At 43.4% G+C, this 21,331-nt stretch overlaps 1 protein-coding gene across 1 annotated transcript; it reads right to left on the bottom strand.

Annotated features, from left to right (window-relative positions):
- Positions 1 to 1,175: 1,175 nt before the first annotated feature.
- On the bottom strand, positions 1,176 to 20,410 carry CAPN14 (calpain 14). The gene is made up of 17 exons (XM_026845801.1): positions 20,180 to 20,410; positions 17,762 to 17,831; positions 16,676 to 16,794; positions 15,946 to 16,082; positions 14,697 to 14,871; positions 13,932 to 13,997; positions 12,524 to 12,609; positions 11,178 to 11,252; positions 10,404 to 10,567; positions 9,369 to 9,532; positions 8,633 to 8,644; positions 6,502 to 6,707; positions 6,004 to 6,040; positions 5,085 to 5,147; positions 3,434 to 3,491; positions 1,658 to 1,722; positions 1,176 to 1,250 (listed from the first exon to the last, which is right to left on the bottom strand). The coding sequence occupies exons 1-17, from the start codon at positions 20,408 to 20,410 to the stop codon at positions 1,176 to 1,178; spliced, it is 1,803 nt and encodes a 600-aa protein (XP_026701602.1).
- Positions 20,411 to 21,331: the final 921 nt, after the last annotated feature.

Genomic DNA, 21,331 nt, shown 5'->3' with positions numbered 1-21,331 from the left:
CCACTCTGCCAGTGGCAGCCCAGAGCACCCCACAAGCTTGTAATTTGGTCCCTAGTTATAAACAATGATACCTGGACAGCAGTGAGGTATTGCAGTGGCTGTTTTCTCTGAACAACAGCAATGAAGTTATAGATACAAGGATGAATCCAGTTTTCCTTCCCAGTTTATTCACAAGTAATAACTAATGTGCAACACAGGAAATACATTGCCCAGTCACAGGCAAGAAAGAACACAAAAGACTGGTGTGATGCCTTTTCCATTTAAGCTGAATTTGACACTGCTCCTTCTTCTACAAAGGTGGACAAGGATAGCTCCTCTGCCTTTGCAAAGTGATCCACCAGGTACCGTTTTACATGTGAGAAGACTATGTTGAGCAGAGACTTTATTTTTCATAAGTGATCAATTTTAAGATACTAATTTAGAAACTTTGCAGTACTTGATTCATATTTACTAAACAAGGCTATTAGAAGATTAAAACATTTTCAATTTCTGCAGAGAAGGGATTGGTGAGTTATGGTTCTGTTGCTTGCTCAGTGGAAGTCTACAGTCAATCTATAATCATGATTTGTAGACAGATTAGAGTCTATTTCTGTTACTCTTCATGTAACTTATGTATGAACCAGGTATGCTAAGCTTTGATGTAGCATCATGTTTTCAGTGGTGCCTGTACTTTTAATTATATTAACAGAGCTGGCAGTGTCTCTGTGAAAGAGAATGCAAGGGTTTTAATTAATCTGCAGTGCTGCTCCCCAAAGCTCTTCAGGTCAAGTGACTTTGCTCAAGGTCAAGCAGTAAATTCTGTTTGGGATTACAGCTTTGGATGTCCTTTTCCTTCCATTTTCTCTAATAGCTGGAGATAGTGCACCATATTTCATTCCATATTACATGCCTGCAGGGAGCTCATATTGGATTTTCTGAGACTAGTAGAATCCATCCTGTTGCCTCATATTTTTGTCATCATAAATGATATGTCTTTGCAAGTGGGTGTAAAGTTTCACAAAAGCTTTGTGGCCTGAGCCCTCTCAAGTGAGGGGGAATTTCATTCATTTTTCTGAGAGATGTTCATTTCGTTCATTTTTCTGAGACATGTTCAGTGACTCCTCAAAACACAACAACAGACAACACCAAAGGGATTGTGAGCAGGAAGCTACTGCAAGGCTGCACAGAAATGACTGTTATACCAAATAGAAAAGCAGCCTTTTCCACAGGACTCTGAATTCCTGAATACTCAGTGTGCCTGAGGCATTCAGCTTTGTGAGAGAATTAAGGTCAGAACATCTCAGTTACACGACAGAGAGCACACATTACATTAAAAAACCCCAAACAAACCAAAACCTCATAGCCACTATAACATTCACACAAGTATAATATGAGGATAATGATTTCTTAGCCCACAAGCCTGTCTATAGGCTTGATCCTCCTCCCACTAAAGTTAATGGAAACCTGGCTGCTGATTTCAGAGGCAGCAGGAATCAACCCTTTCCCAAACCAATTCCATTCTGTCACAGCTGAACTGTTATTATGGAGGGTGAGAAGTTCAGTAAGCAGGGCCATGTCCTGGTGGTAAAGAAATCACGGTAACACCCCGCCTGCCCTAAGAAATAATACTTCAGTGAAGTATTATATGAGTCAGAAGTATCACTCATGCCAAGGATACATCCAAGAGCGCCAAGATACCCTGGCAAGCATCCAGACTGAAACTCAGGTGAAAACTCTGGAAATCTGGACAAAAAAAAAAAAAAAAAAACATCTCTCAGAAAAATGAATGAAATTCCCCCTCACTTGAGAGGGCTCAGGCCACAAAGCTTTTGTGAAACTTTACACCCACTTGCAAAGACATATCATTTATGATGACAAAAATATGAGGCAACAGGATGGATTCTACTAGTCTCAGAAAATCCAATATGAGCTCCCTGCAGGCATGTAATATGGAATGAAATATGGTGCACTATCTCCAGCTATTAGAGAAAATGGAAGGAAAAGGACATCCAAAGCTGTAATCCCAAACAGAATTTACTGCTTGACCTTGAGCAAAGTCACTTGACCTGAAGAGCTTTGGGGAGCAGCACTGCAGATTAATTAAAACCCTTGCATTCTCTTTCACAGAGACACTGCCAGCTCTGTTAATATAATTAAAAGTACAGGCACCACTGAAAACATGATGCTACATCAAAGCTTAGCATACCTGGTTCATACATAAGTTACATGAAGAGTAACAGAAATAGACTCTAATCTGTCTACAAATCATGATTATAGATTGACTGTAGACTTCCACTGAGCAAGCAACAGAACCATAACTCACCAATCCCTTCTCTGCAGAAATTGAAAATGTTTTAATCTTCTAATAGCCTTGTTTAGTAAATATGAATCAAGTACTGCAAAGTTTCTAAATTAGTATCTTAAAATTGATCACTTATGAAAAATAAAGTCTCTGCTCAACATAGTCTTCTCACATGTAAAACGGTACCTGGTGGATCACTTTGCAAAGGCAGAGGAGCTATCCTTGTCCACCTTTGTAGAAGAAGGAGCAGTGTCAAATTCAGCTTAAATGGAAAAGGCATCACACCAGTCTTTTGTGTTCTTTCTTGCCTGTGACTGGGCAATGTATTTCCTGTGTTGCACATTAGTTATTACTTGTGAATAAACTGGGAAGGAAAACTGGATTCATCCTTGTATCTATAACTTCATTGCTGTTGTTCAGAGAAAACAGCCACTGCAATACCTCACTGCTGTCCAGGTATCATTGTTTATAACTAGGGACCAAATTACAAGCTTGTGGGGTGCTCTGGGCTGCCACTGGCAGAGTGGATGTCACAATCCTCACAAGACAGACAACCACAGGACTCACCTTGTTCTCATGAGCATGAGTCACACATGTCACCTGCACCTCCATCCCGTCTCCCAAAAACAAAGAGAACAAGGAACAGCCCTATGCATGCATACTAGGGAAGGGTAAATAGGAATAGCAGGCATGAACTAAGCACATCAAGGTAAAGACAAGACCCCCTTCCACTGCATAACTGCCTACAGACCAGGATAACTTTCTACACCTTCAAGCAGTGGCACTGCCAAGACTGTGACAGTGGCACGGGATGAAATGAGATACAGTTTCAGAATCAAGGCTGTCGTCAAGCTGGGTTTGGAGGTCAAATTCAGAGTCTGCATCCACACAAAATACATACTCATGCTCTTTCCCCTCATTTTTTGAGTTGTTGAAATTCAAACTAGATTAGCTTCACTTACAAAATTCTTACCATGTTGATTCAAACCCCAGCAAATCCTTTCTCTCTGGAAATCTAACATGGCATCAGAAGAGTCAATTCAGTCAGATTCAAGCCAGTTTCTCTTCCCAGAATTCAAGAAACAGATACAGGAGCAGAGGCTTTTCTCCAAGAGGGTTTATTTTACAGAAACATTATTTCTCAGCACTTACTTCTCCAAGATATATTATTCAGGATCCTCTGGAGCTGAACAGCATTTATTTCAGGATTCTGTGATATGGAAGAGATTTATTTTTTTTTTTTTAAGTATTAAATCACTTTTCTCCCTCTTTTGTTTTCCCAGCATGTCCCATCTTCATTCTCTGCTTCTCTGGCCCCAGTCCAGCCATGTGAAAATCAATAAAAAAGACTCCCTTTGAACATGACAAGATTCTCAGTCTGCAAGAGCTGCAGTCTGCTCTGGGCTAAGTTCTCAGGGCTCCAAACAGATCAATGTGGTAGTGCAGATTTACACTGAGTGAGAATCCAGACCATTAACCTTTCAGCCCTGGTACCATCTGTCCCATCAAGCACACTGTCAAGAGACCTGCTTCAAGTATTTCCCTTTTATCTTTTACAAACAAAAAAAGAGAGAAACTTTGGAATACTTCCTCCTCAAACTCTTCAAAGAAGAGACTTGCCCTCCTCCTTGTTACAATAAAGTTTACAGGTTTTTTAGAAACTGTGACATTTGTTTGTTTGGAGGATTTTTTTTCAAATGTCACTTTTCAAAAATAAAAGCCTGTTTCAGATCACTGAGGCATGCCAGGGTAACGTATTAAGAAATGGCAGTACTGCTCACCTCTGCGCGTACTTGGACCTCCTGACAGGAAAGGACCAGCATCTCGCAATATGTGGCAATTTCTAACGCGTCTGAAAGCCACACCATTTTCAAAATCTTAAACAAGTTGCAAAAAGTAAAAGCATTCCTTGTTTTTAACAACAGCTTCTGTCAAAATATTGCTATCAAGAATGCAAATGTGTTTTTGTGAAATCGTGTTTGCCAGGGTATGGTACTAAATAAAGGCAGCCACCTTTCCTGAAAGGTGAAACACTTGCATCCCTCACCTTAGGTAGTGGGATCCCTGAAGGTCAACTCCATTCCAAATCAGGCCAGAGAGATCATTAAAAAGAATCTTTCACAATAAGGATTGTTTTTCACTAAGAAAATTAGTGAAAAAAGCAGGTGATGGGACACCTGACACCTACTTCACTTCTCAAAGCAACTTAGCTGCCATCAAACTGTGATGAAGGATGTACACGTGTCAATATTTCAGGGTGTATTCTCTAGTAGGCAAGTTTCCCCAAATATGTAAGAACACCCTAAAGGATAAGATAGATCCACACAGCCCACCACTTTGATCGCAATACAGGCAATAGGAATTAACATTTAGAGAGAGCACGTGAGCCTGATCAGCTTCTGCAGTCCATTCTCCTGTTTCCCTGGCGCCCACAGCTGTTGGAAAAGGGATCTTAGAGGATACATCCCTGCCTAGTCCTTTAGTATATGCTTAGGGACCTGCTGGCCATTATTTTGCTAATACCTTTTGCGCCTGTTGATACTGTCACATCCACAATGTCCCGTGGCATTACGTTCCAGGCATTCACACTCTGTTGTGTAGACAAGTGTGCCTATCTCAATGCCAACATACTGCCAAATTTAGTGGTCAGATCTGCTGCATGGAATCAGCACTGTACACACAGTCCAACCTCCTGTTCCACACACTTCCACACCCAGACCTCCCTTGAACATTCACATGATTTTACTTTCAGAGAGCTACATAATAGCTCTGGAGAAATTTGGCAGCTCATGCACACACTTACCTGTGCAAAATGCTTTGTGAAGAAATCCTCCCAAATCTTGCCTTCATACCTATCAACAATTTCCTTTAAGATATCCAAAAAAAAAAAAAAAATCATTAACACAAGGAAGAAAAACACTGCCACCCAAGACAGTTACTAAAGATGCTTTCTCAGAACAGCACTCCCATTCTCTGCCCTTCCACCTTTTCCCCTCCACTGCAATCAATGCTACATTACTAACACAGACCACTGCTGAGATAGCTCTCCACCTCACAGAAATGCTATTTCTTAGAAATAAATGCTCAGATAACACTCTGGGGAGAAATATTTCCTCCCCACCAAGCTGTGCAGCAACAAAGCATGGGATTACTCCATGCCAGGAAGAGAGAGAAGGGTCTCTGTCCTCCTTCATATAAGAGAATAGAGGAGATGAAAGAAGAAATGCCCACGTTTACACCAGGGAAACAGATTATGCCATAAACTCGCTGGCACAAGTTGGAGATGTGCATGCACTGCCATTGAGATCAGTTATTTTGAAAATAAGCTATAGACTGGTGCATGGGAACAGTACTGCTCAGGTCCCATGATATCTTAAACTCTCAAAGCATGAAAGAAGCAGGAAGAAGTGCAAGAATGGGCCATGAGTCTCAAAAAAGCCATGAATAGGAAAGGCTATAGAGCAAGTAAAATGGCATCACTAAAAGAAGTTTGCAAAAAGGCAACTAACAAAGATGTCTAAAAATTTGCCCGTCCCCCACATTTGACTGCATCTGTCCACACAGTCCAACGGACTCTGCCTGTAAACCCAAGCTATCCTTTCAAAAGTGCTGCAGCACAAGCAAGCACTCATGTTCTCACTCAGCCTCTCCATAGGGCAGAGCAGCAGGAAAAGCACAACATTCTGAACCACAGACCTTCCACTTCTCACATATTCACTCACCTTAGAGAGGGTGAAACTGGTGTTCCCACCCATTTCCCTGGAGATGCAAAAAAGCAGACACATTAAGGAGTTATGCATTTGTCTCAACACAGGTGGCATCCCCCATCCCCAGATGGGGCCCCAACCCACCGTTGCAGCATATGTTTTTTTTTCCCTAGTCTTACAGCTGCAGTGAGTGAAGCCCTCATGGCCATACATCTCTCCAGGGGCAACTGGCATTTGAAGTCTCTAAAGCACTATTTCTGCAAAGCAACCATCCTAGTATCAACAGCAGGGTCTCCTGACAAACTGATGATACGTTAAAAATTGTTGTCCTTCTCCAGTCTCACATATGAGCAGGCTGCAAGAATCCCTTGTGGGGACCTAGCTCAACACTTCTTGAAAGGGTAAGGCCAAAATCAGTGCTTCAGCCACTGAGAATCCTAAGGTGGGGGAAATCCACTGCCAGCCTCTCCAAAATAGATTGTACTGCTTTTTCAGAGCAAAGCAGCATCTCACCGAAGAACATGCTTCCTGGAGAAGACCCGCAGGATGAACTCAGACTCTTGCTGAGGCTTCAGAGTGGATGGGACAATCACATAGACACCAGGCTCCAGGTGGAAGTCATGAGTCACCTCCCGCTCATCAAGGAAGACCTGATGCTTGTTCACAGGCTGATGTCGGGTAAAGAAAGCTGGAGGCAGCTTTCTGTTGCTTTCTTGGTACTGCTAAGGGAAAAAAAAACAAGAGAAATGTGTTCTGCACCAGCTGAATAAACAGACAAAAGGCTTGTGGAGAATTCACACCTCTGATTTTTTTTACAGTACAAGCAGATAACAGGGCCCAAAGGACTCAGTCTCATCCTAGGACATGGTGATTTTCACTATGCACTGCCCCTGCCCAATACTAATATGACAAAGAACAAGGCTTCCTGCAACCTTATCAACAATACAAAAGCACTTGCAAGGAACAGAAGCAAGGACTGGAGAGAAGAAGTGGCTCCTGTCAAAGCGGCTACTGCAAAAGCCACTACCATACTGGCAGAAATGTCTGCAGGCAGGACTACTCCAGAGACTGCTCTTCACTAGGCAGAACACCCCTCCTATCCCACAGGCACCATGCACTTTGTCCCCAGCTTTTGCACAAGGTAACTGGTTGCAGATGATTTTTCAGAGCCCCTGTGATCTGAGCATACTGCAGGAGCAACCTAATTCCTAGCCATGACTCCATGCATGTGTCCTTGATCTGCCTGGCACTCGTGGCTCTTATGTTTTGCTCTGGAGGCACTTCCTGCAATAGAAGGATGGATAAAGTGTTGACCCAGGCAACACTGAACTAATTTTTAATGCCACTGAATGTCCAGTACACAAGCCAAATAAATAATCCTGCTAGCTAAAATCACTGCCACCTTCTGATCTTGGCTGTTCCTCAAAACATTCAGCTGTTTTACTCTGCAGCCTCATAGGGGAGATGCTATTCTTCTTCCTTTGCCAGTATTTTTCTTACTAATAGAGCAATCTTTCTTCTGAAGGGTTCAGGGTTACTCCTCCTTATGACCCTTATGTTAAATTCCAAAGTTTTCATATTCCAGTCAATACTTTGTTGACCATAGTTCCAATACCTTAGATGCTCTCAGCCAGCCATCTCTCTGTATTGATCTTGGCAACCACTACAATCCCAAAATTAATGTCTTGTCTGCCACCATTCTCCCTCGGATGCGGCACAGCAGCATGCTAGGGCCACACTCAGACCCCCTCTACCAGGAAGCTTAACTCACTTGTAACCCTGATAATGCCCAAAATCTTTAAGTCAGGAAGGAGTAACATCTTACCTCATGGTTACCATGCCAGAAATACAGTAACTGGGGAACGCAATTGTGCTGCCCTGACCATACGCCAAAACTTTTCTTTGCTAGAATTCAAAGGGATTCTCATTTAAGAGGTATTCTGAGTGGTAACAGTGTGGAAGACAATCCCTTTCAAGATGAAATGAGCTAAACCTTTCCCTATTTTAAATAGCTCCCTGAGGTCAGGGCCAAAATTGGGACTTATATCAGGGTTACACTTCCAGGGACCTTCCTCAGGTCCCAAAGACTCTTGTCTAAAGAGAATGCTAGAAATATAGCTAGCCTGAGGAAGCTGAAAACACCTGTAGCATCAGCTCCAGAGCATCCCCAGCCAGTAAGGAACCTGATCTCCCTGGAGACCCCTGACTTGCATGGGGGACAGGCTGGGAGGCAGCAGAAAAATAGCTCTGGCTCCCCTGCGCACTGCAGTGAGTCCAGCTTAGACACAGCCAAGAACTGAGACACCATCCCACAACTGCAGCAGGGACAAAGTGCTGATTAGGTAAACACTGATGCCACTTCTAATACCTCTGAAGACCCAGTCAGAAACTGAACAACAAATACTCTGTTTTAAGACCACTGAGCCCTCCTGATATGGCTGCTTTTCAGAAGAGTCAGTGGATAGCTCTAAATTAATAGTGTCCTACGGGGGTGCCTCATGTAACTAAATACAGTTACCCGTCAGCCAAAGAACAAAGCCAAAGCCAAAGAACAAAGGCAAACACAACACCTTCAGTGTTGTCATAACAGCTGCACCAGTCCAGGTCCCTCAGCAAACAGCCAGCACAGTGACAAGGGACTCACCTGTAGGTCTATCTGCAGGAAGACAAGAAACAGAGCATCTGTCAGTCAGGGACATCTGGGTCTCACACAAGATAGCTGTATCATTGATGAGAAGCAGCTACATACATCCAGCTGGGGTCTTTGCCTTCAGAAATCTCAGCCCCTCCACCTGAAAAGCCTTCCCCACAGCCATTTCTCTATAACTGTGCAAACTCACAGCAGCAACAAGAGCTGTGGCTCTGTTCAAGGGAGGAGAGTGGCTCTGAAAGGCACTCAGATAAGCAGAGACTTGAGAGGGGAAACTCTCACTCCTAGTGATTTCCACTTACCCCTGTATACACAGGGAACTAGCAGTATTCATACATAGGCAGCTGCCACATCATACTAGAAATACTTCTCAAGCACGATTTTACCACAGTTGGAAATAACCCGAGGGAAGTGCTCTCCCTGCCCCAAGGTAAGGGGATTCCTGGCACCCTCTCCCAGCTCTTGCACATATTCTCAGAGAGGGCAAAATAAAGCCCAGTGTGCTCTGAAGCAAGAGGCATTTCTCACTGCTCTGCAGGCTGACATACAGCATACCATGCGGTAGGCTGGAACTTCCTGGCATGTGAGAAAACTGAGCACAGGCAAAGAGAAAAGAGCACAGATCACCCTGTGCACAACAAAACTATTGGTCTGCAAAGCTCTACAATTTACAGGGGCTAGAAGTTCTCCTATTTGGTGAAAGCAAGAAAGGCAAAGCAATTCTTCACACCTTGTAGAGTAAAAATCCAATGAAGTGGTGAGGAGCTCGATTCCGGTGTTTGCTGCTGTGTTTCTGCATCAGGGATATAACCACATTGCAGGACACCAGGTTTTTCTTACTATCTTCAATGGGTAAAACATTCAGCCAGTACTGAGGGTTCATCCAGAAGGTACCTAAGCAAAACAAGAAAAATATTTTGATGTTATTTTCCATTACAAAGTGGGTTGCCAACTTCCCACATGATGCCTGGCATCAGACTGTGGTCATTGGCTTTTTGGACCTCCAGACCCCACAAGGATTTGATCTTACAGAATCACAGAATCAGCTAGGTTGGAAAGGACCTTGAAGATCATCTAGTCCAACCATTAACATAGCACTGACAGTTCCCAACTACACCAGATCCTTCAGCACTATGTCGACCCAACTCTTAAACACTTCCAGAGATGGGGACTCCACCACCTCCCTGGGCAACCCATTCCAAAACCTAACAGTGCAGTTTACAAGTTTAGCAGTGTAACCACTATGTAAGACATAGTGAAGGCCCAGGAACCAGAGAACTACATTTCCACTCACTTGCAACTAAAGGCTCGTTTTGTTTATAAACGTATCACTATTGCTCCATCACCTCTGGCATAAGAGCTAGCGGACTTCAGACCCCACCTGCTCTGCTTCCAGAATAGCTGAGTCTCTGCATTTCCCATTCACTTTACTTAAAATACCACTCTCTGGAGGTGCTAAGTATGCACATTTTAACAGTCAGGTTTAATGCCCCAAGGAAGCTCAGTGCTGGCAATTGATCCTAGGATTCTGCAGCTCATTTCATGACATAACCAGCCCATTGCCCCATGTTTGCAATTAATGCAGCTTCTGTGGTAGCAGAAGCTACTCAAAGCTCTTCAGCTGCTTATTTCTGATGCTTGTGTGGTGGATTATGCAGGAAGAGCATGTTTCTGTTGTCAATTTTGTGTTAACAGGTATGAGGTGCTGGTAACTGAGTCAGCAGAGCAGCGTTACCCCAGAGTCATCCAAAAGAGCACCCCTCACCATTACAGAATCCCAGACTTCCTCCTGCTGTGCTTCCTTTAACCCATCTCCCACTCTTCAGGGAGTACATCCACTTTTTCCCATCTTCCTGGCTCATCAGGTCTGGAGTTAATTTACAGATCATCAGATCTAGAAAATGAATCTTAAAATCTTGCAGAGACATCCTGGGAAAAGAGTGCCAAGAGACATCTTGTCAGCAGTTTAGTTTAGTCCATATGGCTTATAAAAAGAAAAGGAAAGGGAGCAGGGAACTTCGAAGCTGCAGCATTCTGTGTTACATATGGTAATGCTCATATTTTATTAGGCAGTAAAGAAGAGAGCGTCTGTTCCAACAGCAGCATCTAGCAGTAGCAAATGCACGACTAAAATTTCAGTAAAGGATAGCAGCAGAGATTAAACCGCAGTGAAATTACATGGGCGACAACATTGCCACCTCGTGGCAGAAGCCGTGGAGAAACCACGAACAAACCAAGCAAGAGCTTCCCAAAGCTATGAAAGGTGGGACAAGAGCTCTTGAGAGCTGCCCATGTCTCCAGCAGCCCTGGGAGACCTGGCAGCATCCTGCTTCTTCCTTTGAAGAACAGCGCATCTCTTCTGTGTCAGCAGGGCTACAACTTCTCACATCCCCAAACAGAGGAGCAGAGCAAGCAAGCAAGCCTGGGCTTTTATAAAGCAGATGACATGTTTCAACCTAAGTGACAATGTGCTGCTTCATCTCCAGACTCAGCCCCAAAGCTACTGGCAGAGAGGGGAGAAGTAAGACTGAGCCATTACCAGAATTCTCCATCCTCCTTCTTTTTCCTCAGCAAAATCTTCTCCTTTGGGCTCAGCAGCTCCCATTTGCAAGAGCTAAGGGCAAAAACATGAGGTGACTAACCAAATGTGGCCTCAAATTCAAGGCAGAGTACATAGCTTTCCTGTATAAAAAGATGCCAAATCCCTGTCCTCACATATCTCCATATTTACTCCCCACTAAACACAGGCCCCCTATGCCTTCAGCCATGGGAGACTCTCCAGAAGCACTCTGAGTCCTACGAGATGTAGCTAAAAGGCTCCAGTTTTCTCCAGCAGAAGCCAGAAATGCTCCATTTCCATCAGCCAGTCCGTTCACTTGCACACACAGCTTCCAAAAGTACTTAAAATATAAAAATCTAGACCTGTTTTGTTGGTTAATTTTCTATCAAAGGAGACATAATAGGAAGAGTGTTTGGCATAATGAATGAATGACTAGGACAGCACAAGAGGCAGCTGGGAGTCGTTTAAAAGGCAGGCCTACAGTATGTTGCTCATTATGCTCTTCAACAGAGCAGCTGGTATGTTGTCATTATGTGATAGACACGCATCAGAGAAGTTACTGCTCTGCAGACAAGGTGAATGTCACTCACATTTCCAACACCTCCCTGTGCTCTTTCCTCCTCCCTACCCCCAAGCCTTAGCAAACAGGGTCTGTGCAGGGAATGACGTGAAGCTTAGAAGGAAGGCACATGCTCCGCTTCATATTGGAATAGGACACAAGTCTATGTTTGCCTGTGGTCTAGAATGCAAACCACTGTCTTTCATGGATCTCAATCAAAAAATTCAGGCAGATGCAAACGTGGGGCCCATTTGCCTCCCTAGTTTCTTCCTTTGATCTCATACCCAATTGCATTTCCCCAACCAGCCAGGACAGAGGACTCCTTCACAGCTGCCCAACTCCAACACTTCACAGCCTGTGGAGGACTTTGCAAGGTCCCTCCTGTAATAAAGGACTGTGTGCCCTGAAACATGCTGTTTGTTTAGAGCCTCCTGCACAGCTATCTGTCACTTCACGTGCCATTCAGATCACAGCAACATGGTCAGCGTCTGATGTTCATATTACGTTTCCTCTGGCATTCAGTGAATGGAAAAGCAGAACTGAGCTTGTTGAAGCTGCATGTGTGAAGTGAGCCCAACCACGTGAGCACTATCTGCTGGAGAAATACATATCTATTGAGTCTTTGACGCCAGAGGGGCTGTGCAGGCAACTACTTATCTTAATGATGCTGTCAGCACTAATTCATGCCTGAAGATGGCAGCATATTTCCTCCAAGAAACCTTTCCTCACACTCAGCATCAGGCCTTCCCTTTTTTTTTAAACTCACCTGTCACTCCAGTCTCCTTTCCATTCAATTTTTCCCCAGGGATTTCTCAGTCTCACTAGGTTTTCTGGTCCATATTGACAGGTCACCTGCAGAAAACGGTAACACTGTGCTTACCAAGGTCTCAGCAGTTCTCATCCAGTTTACATCACTGTATTATGTCAGATACTCACAAAGATTTTGTTTGTCCTCATAGATGCCAGCAAGTATGATGATAAAAATCTATGAACATGCAACTCTGAATGCCAGCACAAAGAGATTAAGATTTTTACCTTCTGTAACTAAAACCAGTGGCCTCACAGATTCCTAATTTGAAGGCTTGATGGTAAATTCCTCTTCCTTTCCAACATCTGCTCATTTTGTGGTTATGTAGGGGCAGAACTGTACTACTGTGAAAGCTAAGTCCTGTCCAGTGCAGTGGCACAGCACAATGCAGCCCATGGGGTGACCTGAATTGAGATGCCATGTGGGAGAAAGAGGGAGTCGGACTGACTAGGGGCTTTGTTGGCACCATGCAGTAGAATGGCTGACTTCACACCAGCTCCGCATGCTCACTCAGCCCTTTACTTCTGCCTGGCTCTTCATCCCACCAGAAGAGCCAGACTGACAGACATGTGACTGATAAAGTTCACACCTAAAACCCTCCTGCTATGTGTGGGAGATGCAGACATGCATCATGCAGCTCATAGTATCCCTTCCAGCTTTCCTAGTATCTCTTGCTAGACATACTGAACATGCTTTCACCCACATCTATATCATATGTCCAAAGCCCCACAAAGACCTTTGCCACCCTTGTCAACCTCCTTTTGTGGCTGAACAAGATAGTCATCCATCAATCCAGGAAGAGAAAGGTCAAGCTTCCTCCCACTCTTTGGGACCTATTATTTTACTGTCCTTTACCTCTAGACAAATATCTTCAGGGAACTGCCAGTGATACTTCCACAGATCAGTGGAATCCACTGCAGATCAGCGGGGTTTTCACGTTTCGGTCCTTGTATTCAATTATCTTTACTTCTCTATGGCCTCTCCTCTGACTTCAGAGGAAGGCTTTTCACCCCAAGTAGGTTTCAACACATCCTCCAAGCATCCCCAAAGGCCAGTACTTTCGTTCTTAACAGCTAAGATGCATTTGTAGGTGATACTCTCAGCAGAGCGCTGTGAATCATTCCCACCCTCAGAAATATACTGATCTATAACCATTGTCCTTTATGTCAAGGTCATGATACTAAAATGGACACACTTGAAAGTGAATTTTTACAAAGCATACATTGTCTTTTAGTCTTAGAGTAGGAGAAGAGCATTGGGGGAGAAGATACCATAGTTGCCCTGATTAAGGGTTGAACCTATGACTGCAATAAAAATTGCTGACATCCAAACAAACCTGGACCCAGGACTTTAGGGCTACTCTTACCTTTCTAATACCAGTTACTGTATAGGCATGGCCAGCAACAAGCCCATTCTTCAGGACCTTTGTTGACTGTATACAAGGAAGAAAAACAAAAGGAAAATAAACCTTTTAGTCTATCCCTACTTACACAGCAGACTTGTACCAGTACCAGAGACCTGTACCCGTGTAAGCAATGACTCTCAATGCAAATGGAGAATAGTTTGAACTGTAAATCTAAGATCCTAACAGCTATATTTTGCAGTATGTTTGGAACTGGAAGGTTGATTGGAAAGGTCCCTTCCTAAATTGTGAATCTTTGGCTAGAGACCATCTCACTTTTTAAAAGTCCAGAAGGTAAGGTTTTGATTTTCAGAACAGTAGGGTTTCCCAACAGCTAAAGTGTTGGCACATGGCTTGGAAGCCAAGATTTGAATTAATGTTCTGAACTAGACACTTCTCTATCTTAGCTATAAGTTTATTCCATGAGTCTCCGTGCCTCACTGCACCACCTTCAAAAATGGAAAATTTTTTTAACAAAAATGAGAAAATGCTGTAGGTCCTTACTTAATAGAGGTTCTCCAATAGATAAGCCTGTTCCTAAACATCACAACAGGGAGCTGAGAGCTGCAGAGAATCAATCCATGTGTAAACTTTAAGAATGAGATTTCTACAGAAGCCACATGTGGCAGCTTTGGTATTTTCTGAGTCACAATGACTAGCTGAGCAGAGGGAAACAGGTCTAGAAAGGCTTTTAGCTGTGAAGCCATTTGATGTCACTCCAAGTCTCACCCCTAAATGTGTCTGACAGCCCATGAGAGATCTGCTGTAGGTTGCTCTTGTCAGGATATCCCACAGATCAGGAGGAGCTGCTGCAAGCTTGATCCTTATATTAACACCACCTGTAAAATCCACCAAAGCTTCTGAAACTTGCCCGATCTGCAGATCTTCATAGGAGCCATAGAGTCTAGCAAAAAAGACATCAATATATTCTTGGGGTTATAGTCACAGATGATAGGTTAAGGAGGCTGTAACTCATGTTTATTTTAGGGGAAACTTTCTCATTTAGGAAGAGAGAAATCTGGCAAACTTCCTCCAAGATTGGCCATAGTCTGAAAGGGACTCCACTCACTATCATTCCTCTGTTGTACAGTAGTGAGAACCTGCCCATGCTTCTTTGATAACTCTGCCTTAGCAAGTGATGTCTGAATATAACACCAGAAAATAATAAAGTGCCTTGAGTGGCATGTTGTGCCTTGAGAGTTCAGTCTCCAGTATGATCTTCTTCACCACTGCTGAACAACTTTCTGAGCTCTTTCTGTTCTAATGATAACCTCAAACGAAAATAACTGAACTTTTTCTCCCTTGCTGTGATCTTTTTCTCACTGTTAACTAGAATTTTTCCTTGCTCCGCAGAGATTATTTCAGCCCAAAACTAACAAACTCCAACAGTTAGGCCTTGTTGCCTTTTTCTTAGTCCTGATGAACCGCTCTAGACAAAACACCCTGGAGACAAGCCAGTATTCTCATCGTGTCATGTGACTTGTTGAATGCCTCAGCTCTGGGGGACCCAAGAGCAGGAACTCCTACCAAAACCAAAGTATGATTCTTCAGCAGACCCCCAAAGTGAAACTTATTGGAGATTTCTCAAATTGATAATACATCAAAGGAAGCATGGGGAATCATTCACCTTTGAAAATCCCTATCTCTGGCCTTCTGCTCCTCTGTGGTGTTTACAAGGAAAGCATCCCCCTAGCCAATACACTCCAAACAATGATAACACTCAGAGGACAACTCCCCAGGATAGGTCTGTTTTCACACTTACTCCTAAATTCTTGGATCTAAACTCAAGGGCCTGAATTGATCACAGCTACTGCAGTAGCAGCTTCTACTGTGTAATAATAGAAAGATGAGAACCATTTACTGCACTCCAAAAGTGGCAAGGACTAGGAGATGCATTTATAAACAAGAACAAACTGCGTAGGCACCAAGCAACATATTTTAGAGAGGCTATTTACATAACTTGTAGTGAGTCACTTACTTAGCATACGCCTTCTCCAGAAGGGCTCCCCAGAACACGTTCTTATAGACTGAGGAAACAAAGACCAGCTCTCCTGCCTCATTCACCGGCAGACGATCATCAACCACCACATCAACCCATTCACCGAAGTGCCAGAACTGTCAGGGAAAAGGAATGAGCTGATGTTTCCCTTGAAAGGGACCTCCCCTTTAAACAACAGGAAAGGCAAGATAGCTTAGCTGTGGGCACAAAATGAACTGCCCTGAAGAGAGAGCTGCTTTGGATCAGCGAGCCATGCTGGCTCACCCACAGAACCAAATCCTCTCCCTCACCCTGCCAGAAGAGAAAACAGAGCATGTATCAGGTGTAAAAGGATTAAACAGGGAAATGAGGCACAGCTGGTCTTCTGGGGAAGGAGTTCCTAACTGCAGGGATAGCAGAGTTGCATCAAGAGCAGACGTGCTCCAGACCTACTGACAATATAGGAAAAGATTTTTGTCTGGATTAAAATGTGGGTAGGACACAGCTGGAGAAGAGGGCCAAGCAGAGGTATATCCTCAGAGTGGCTTGCAGTTGATTCACTGCCTGCATTGCTTTGTGGGAGGGGTGATGGGCTACTCGCCAGGCTGGGATACTCTTTGGCCACTTGCCCCTGGCCAAGAGGAACCATGTACAAATTATTTAAGGGTGTGACACAAAACATGACAGGGGATTTCTGAAAACCTCCTGCACTTTGGGGGAGCAGATGTACCCGGAAGTGGAAAATGCCAGCGTATTTCCTGTCAAAGCTCTGGTTTTGTGGCACGACTGCAGCCAAGATGTCCTGGTGGAATGTCAGGGCTTCCAGGGCCGCCAGGAACCAGCAGTTCTCTGCGCCAAGACAAATGGACACATGCAGTTGGCTGAGAAGCAAGAGTTGTCAGCCAAGTTCAGGAACACCACCAAGATCCTAGCAAAAGAGCTGTTGTGCTGATGTCTTTACAATTATAACAAATCATACACAGAAAATAAGACAATCCTGATGTATGCTTTATTTAACCAAAACATCATTGGCTTATAATTGTTCTTTCATGATCTTTTCATTTGGATACCATTTGGTTAAATAAGAAATTTAGCAAGAAATAGCTCTCAGTGGAAACATTCCATCGTTTTACTGATATTGCATGGTGTTTTTTTTTTTTTTTTGTTCTCTGTAAAGGCACACTGTTAAAAGAAACTTTTCCCTTTTTCTTTGAAAACATTAACTTGTCAGAAAAGAAAAATAATTTCCAATGGATCTCACGTGCAAGACTGTACTTCTCAGACTTTGTGTTTAAGGGCTTAAAGCACTTCAAAATTAATTTAGTCCTTCCCCTTCCTGCTTTACAGATTACAATATAACCTTTTACTTTAGCTAACACAAATGAAAAAATTATTTTTCTAACTGCAAAGCTGGGAATAGGATGCACTCACAGCAAGCCTTAGGTACAAAGATAGCAAAAGTCTGATTTTCCTTCTTCTGTGGTCTCTCTTCAATTGTCAAGCAGCAACATTGCAGACTAGTAAGCACACAGGATCTCTTCGTATTGCACCACTAGCATGCACAGAAGCAATACAGAATAGTGGTTTCAGCTTGTGGAGATACTTCTCACCCCTCAAATACCACCTTGAAGCTTGCTAGGTTTTTTACTGAGCCTATCCCACCTTAATGATTGCTTCATCCACACCATGCGAAGTGAAGAGATAAGAATATGCACACCTTCTATTTTGTATGCCAAGCTTTATATAGTCAAAATTCCACACAAAATGCTATCTTGTATAAGAATACTGAGATATTTATACAAAGGAGTTTCCTTACCCACCAATCCTTGGCAGAGATCAAGTTGTTTTCTGTTTGCAGCATAAAATACAGGACTTCTGTGCAAAGCCTGGGAAGCAGACAACCAAAAAGAAAAGAGGGAGAGAGTGAAGTCAGTAACGTGAACTTGTTTAGCTTCATGTCAAGGACTTTCTGCCTCCAGAGCTGCAATCTCATAAGATGGGAAATACAGTGAGTTCTTGAATGTAAAAACCTCATGGATATGTGACCCAAAACACTTCTTCTACCTGTTCAAAGCTTTCAGAATACTTAGGATCCCTTTGTCCCAGCAGACATTGTTCTGGTTCAGGTATAGCTTTAGTGTTACCATGTGCTGTGACTAATCTGACACAAGCCTGGGCACACATTTGTGTTTGGTCTACATTGAATTTGGTCTCTGACATAAGCCACCGGTGCTCACTGAGAAAACAACCCTTCAGGCCTGTCAGTCCTACTCCTCTGTAATTGCTGACAGGTTTCAGCCAAAAGAGTCTACAATAGCAGAGCATAACTGTTCAGACTTTCAGCTACCCCGGCTGACATCACAATTGGAATGACATTCGAGCTACACACTAACTGATGGCTGCTACAGAAGTTCCTGTTGCTGTGAGGAGTGAGTCTGTGAATAATTTTTCAGAGAGAAATAATGTTGTTATTTTTCTCCTCTCACAACTGTCTCTGGGGTCAAATTAACAAGCTAAGTGTCAAATTTAGGATTCACTCTAATGACCCACAAATTACTCTAGCTAATTTTCACACTGTTGGCTTCCGCTTTAGGCAGTAGCAGAGAAACAGCAAACCCTCAGAAGGCAGTTACAGTAATTAGACCCCAACCCCTATCCTTGGTGAATTTGGGTGTTCAGTTTGCAGGCCATCAGTCAGAAATGCAGCAAGCTACAAGCCTGCAGGCTGAATGGCAGAATTTCAGCATTTCCTCTGCAGCACAAGGGACTGAAGGATGCATAGCATCCATCCTCATAAAGCCTGTGCCGGGCTAAGTTTGGCATTCAGAGCAAATGGCAGCCTTCTTCACAAGGTAGTTTTAGAGCAGCAGAACAGTGGACTGTGAGACAGAGGAGGTTTCAAGTCCATTCCAATATCTCTGGGATGGAGGGGCACCTGAAGGCCTTTGTAGAGAAGAGGACTCATGTTGACCTTTCCCTCCCAAATACCTCTATGCTGATATAGCTGCCTCAGCTGCAGTGTCAGGCACAACCCAGCTCAGGCCCTTGAGAACCACACTCTTCCTCCACCTGCAGATCATGACTTAACACAAACCATCTGCGAGGCTGAATTACATATGAAACTCTTGAGAACGAGGGCTGCTGTTCCCAAGCTCTCTTGCTGGCTTTATAAAGGTGCCTCTACTTTCCCAGCGATTTTCATGAGTTCTGCAGAAACTCAGCCCTTCTATGAAATCAGTTAAATCTGACAAAATATGACAGCTAGAAAATAACTCAGCTAGGAGATGCTATCTGCTATTACCTGGCAGAATTCCCTTACAGACGTGGTAACATAAGGAGTCAGTGCTACTGAAATTCTCAGATAATTCTATATATTGCTTTCAGGAAAATCTGATTGTCAGTACATTGCTCAGTGGCTTAGTAAAAACAGAACTTGCACTGCTAGTAACAGGCCTTACCGAGCTGTGTCAGTGCTCTGACCTGGCTTCCTGGGCTTGTTATTTCACCATTTGTTATGAGAACTTGCTCTGTGACCAGCCCTTGCAACCTTATTGTATCTTATGGGATAGCAGCAAAGGGCTTGGAAATATGGGCACAAGTAGAAAACAGAGGACCCAGAACTAAAAACATCTCACAGACTGATAGTTACTGGTGGTGGCAGAAGCCTAACCTTGAGAGACAGTCAGGAAAAGACTGCTCTAAGTACAGTAAACAGTTAAACAGGAAAAAAACAGCCCAGTAGGAAGATAAGGCACCTGCCACTGCTGGCAAAAGTAGCAGACTCCAACATCACAACGGTATGTGGTCTATGGTTGAGGGGTCAAAGGCTAAGAACTCTCTAAAAGCTCAGAAATCTGAAAGGTTAAGATCTTGAATTGTGGAGAGAGGGATCATCGCCATGAGAACTGCCATCATGGAATCGCAGTGGGATCATCAGAACTGTGAGCTCCAAGGACACTGGCTCCCCCCACTGCCTTTCCCTGCTCTCCCTGCCTGCCCCAAGTGTTACTGGATATAAACTGAAAAAGGCTGGTTATGATTTTGGGCAACAAATGCTTCAACTCCATGTACCCCAGCTTCAAAAATTATAGCTGACACAATAAGTGTGATCTCTAGATGCATTAAGGCACACCTAAATTAAAGTCTAAGAGTAGTCTTCCCAGTTCTAACATATTTGCTGGCTACCAGCTACACTCATCCTCTTACATGAGATTATTCACTGAAAGTCACTTACATGTGGCCTCTTCCATTGTAAATTTCGGGGTAGTTTCTTTAGCAGCGCTCCTGTTCCAATAGAGCTGATGTGAGCAGGGAAGCTGTCATCTGTGAACAGGCATTTGTTCTTCAAGCACATCTCCAGCAAGGCCTGGTAGTTCTGCTGGATGGGTGGGGTGTGTTTTTGAAAGATGCTCCTGCCTAAAGGCACAGGTAATTTCTTTTTTTTCAGGCAGGGCAGAAAAGACATGGTGATGTTCGCAGTATGCCTGGGTAATTTTTTTCCACTGAGGATTCTGCACAGTCCTGCTGGAAACCCCTTGTTTCTTAGGATGAGGTGTGTCTTCTCTGGAACAATTCCTGATCATTAAAATAAGTGTAAAAAGTCAATTTAATCATAGATTTTTAAATTTTCTCTCTGGCTAGCGAGGAGGGTGGGTGTGGGTGGCACTCCTGGGAGAAGTAGGGGACCCATCCAATCCAGCACCTATCATTGCGTTTTCAAGACTTTATATTTGCTGTAGATCTGTAGATCTGAACGAAGTCAAAATGAGTGACCCCATTGACTTTTACTGAGGCTTTGAAGCCATTGACACAGCTATTCTCAGTCTCCCTCTGGACTATTTAGTCTCTCCAGGATATTTTCATAACATGCTGCAACATGAATGACAGTCTTTATTCAATCACATTCTGGCACGTGGAGATTTCCCCTCCTCCCAAGAAAAGAAAGGCTAAGGCTAACAGAAAAATGGAACACCTTAGGTGTTACAAAGCCATTACTCACAACTCTCCCCAATAGTTATTTTGCCCTTTTTGCCTCATTTTGGAGAATGATACAACCTCCCCCAAGAGATCACATTCCATCTTGCTGATTACCACAGATTCACACATGAAATTGCATGCTGACTCTTTTTTTTTTTTTTTTTTAACAATCAAGACAGATGTTTCTCATCCCCTCACTGAAAACAGCAAAGAGTGATTTCATAGCTCTTCTAAACATTAGCAGCCATCACCTTTTGCTTCAAGTGGTGGGCTGCTGGGAGAAATCATGATTAAAATCTCAGCAGGCAAATCACACCCATCAGTGGTAACAAAGTGATCATAATCATAGCCTTCTCATTACAGCATGGACTGAAAAAATGAATCGAGATATAAAGTTCAATAAGTGGTT

This window comes from Athene cunicularia (genome assembly GCF_003259725.1).
Source record: "Athene cunicularia isolate RWA chromosome 3 unlocalized genomic scaffold, athCun1 chr3_part1, whole genome shotgun sequence".
Lineage (NCBI taxonomy): Eukaryota > Metazoa > Chordata > Aves > Strigiformes > Strigidae > Athene > Athene cunicularia.
The sequence above is the reverse complement of the archived record's forward strand: the minus strand, read 5'-3'. Positions and strand labels throughout refer to the sequence as shown.

Coding starts and splice junctions, on each gene's coding strand:
- CAPN14 (XM_026845801.1), bottom strand. CDS start 20,410: ATGTCTTTTCTGCCCTGCCTGAAAAAAAAGAAATTACCTGTGCCTTTA. Junction 12,610..13,931: donor CAGTAACTGGTATTAGAAAG/GTAAGAGTAGCC, acceptor CGTTTTCTGCAG/GTGACCTGTCAATATGGACC. Junction 10,568..11,177: donor AAGGAGGATGGAGAATTCTG/GTAATGGCTCAG, acceptor CTCTTTTCCCAG/GATGTCTCTGCAAGATTTTA.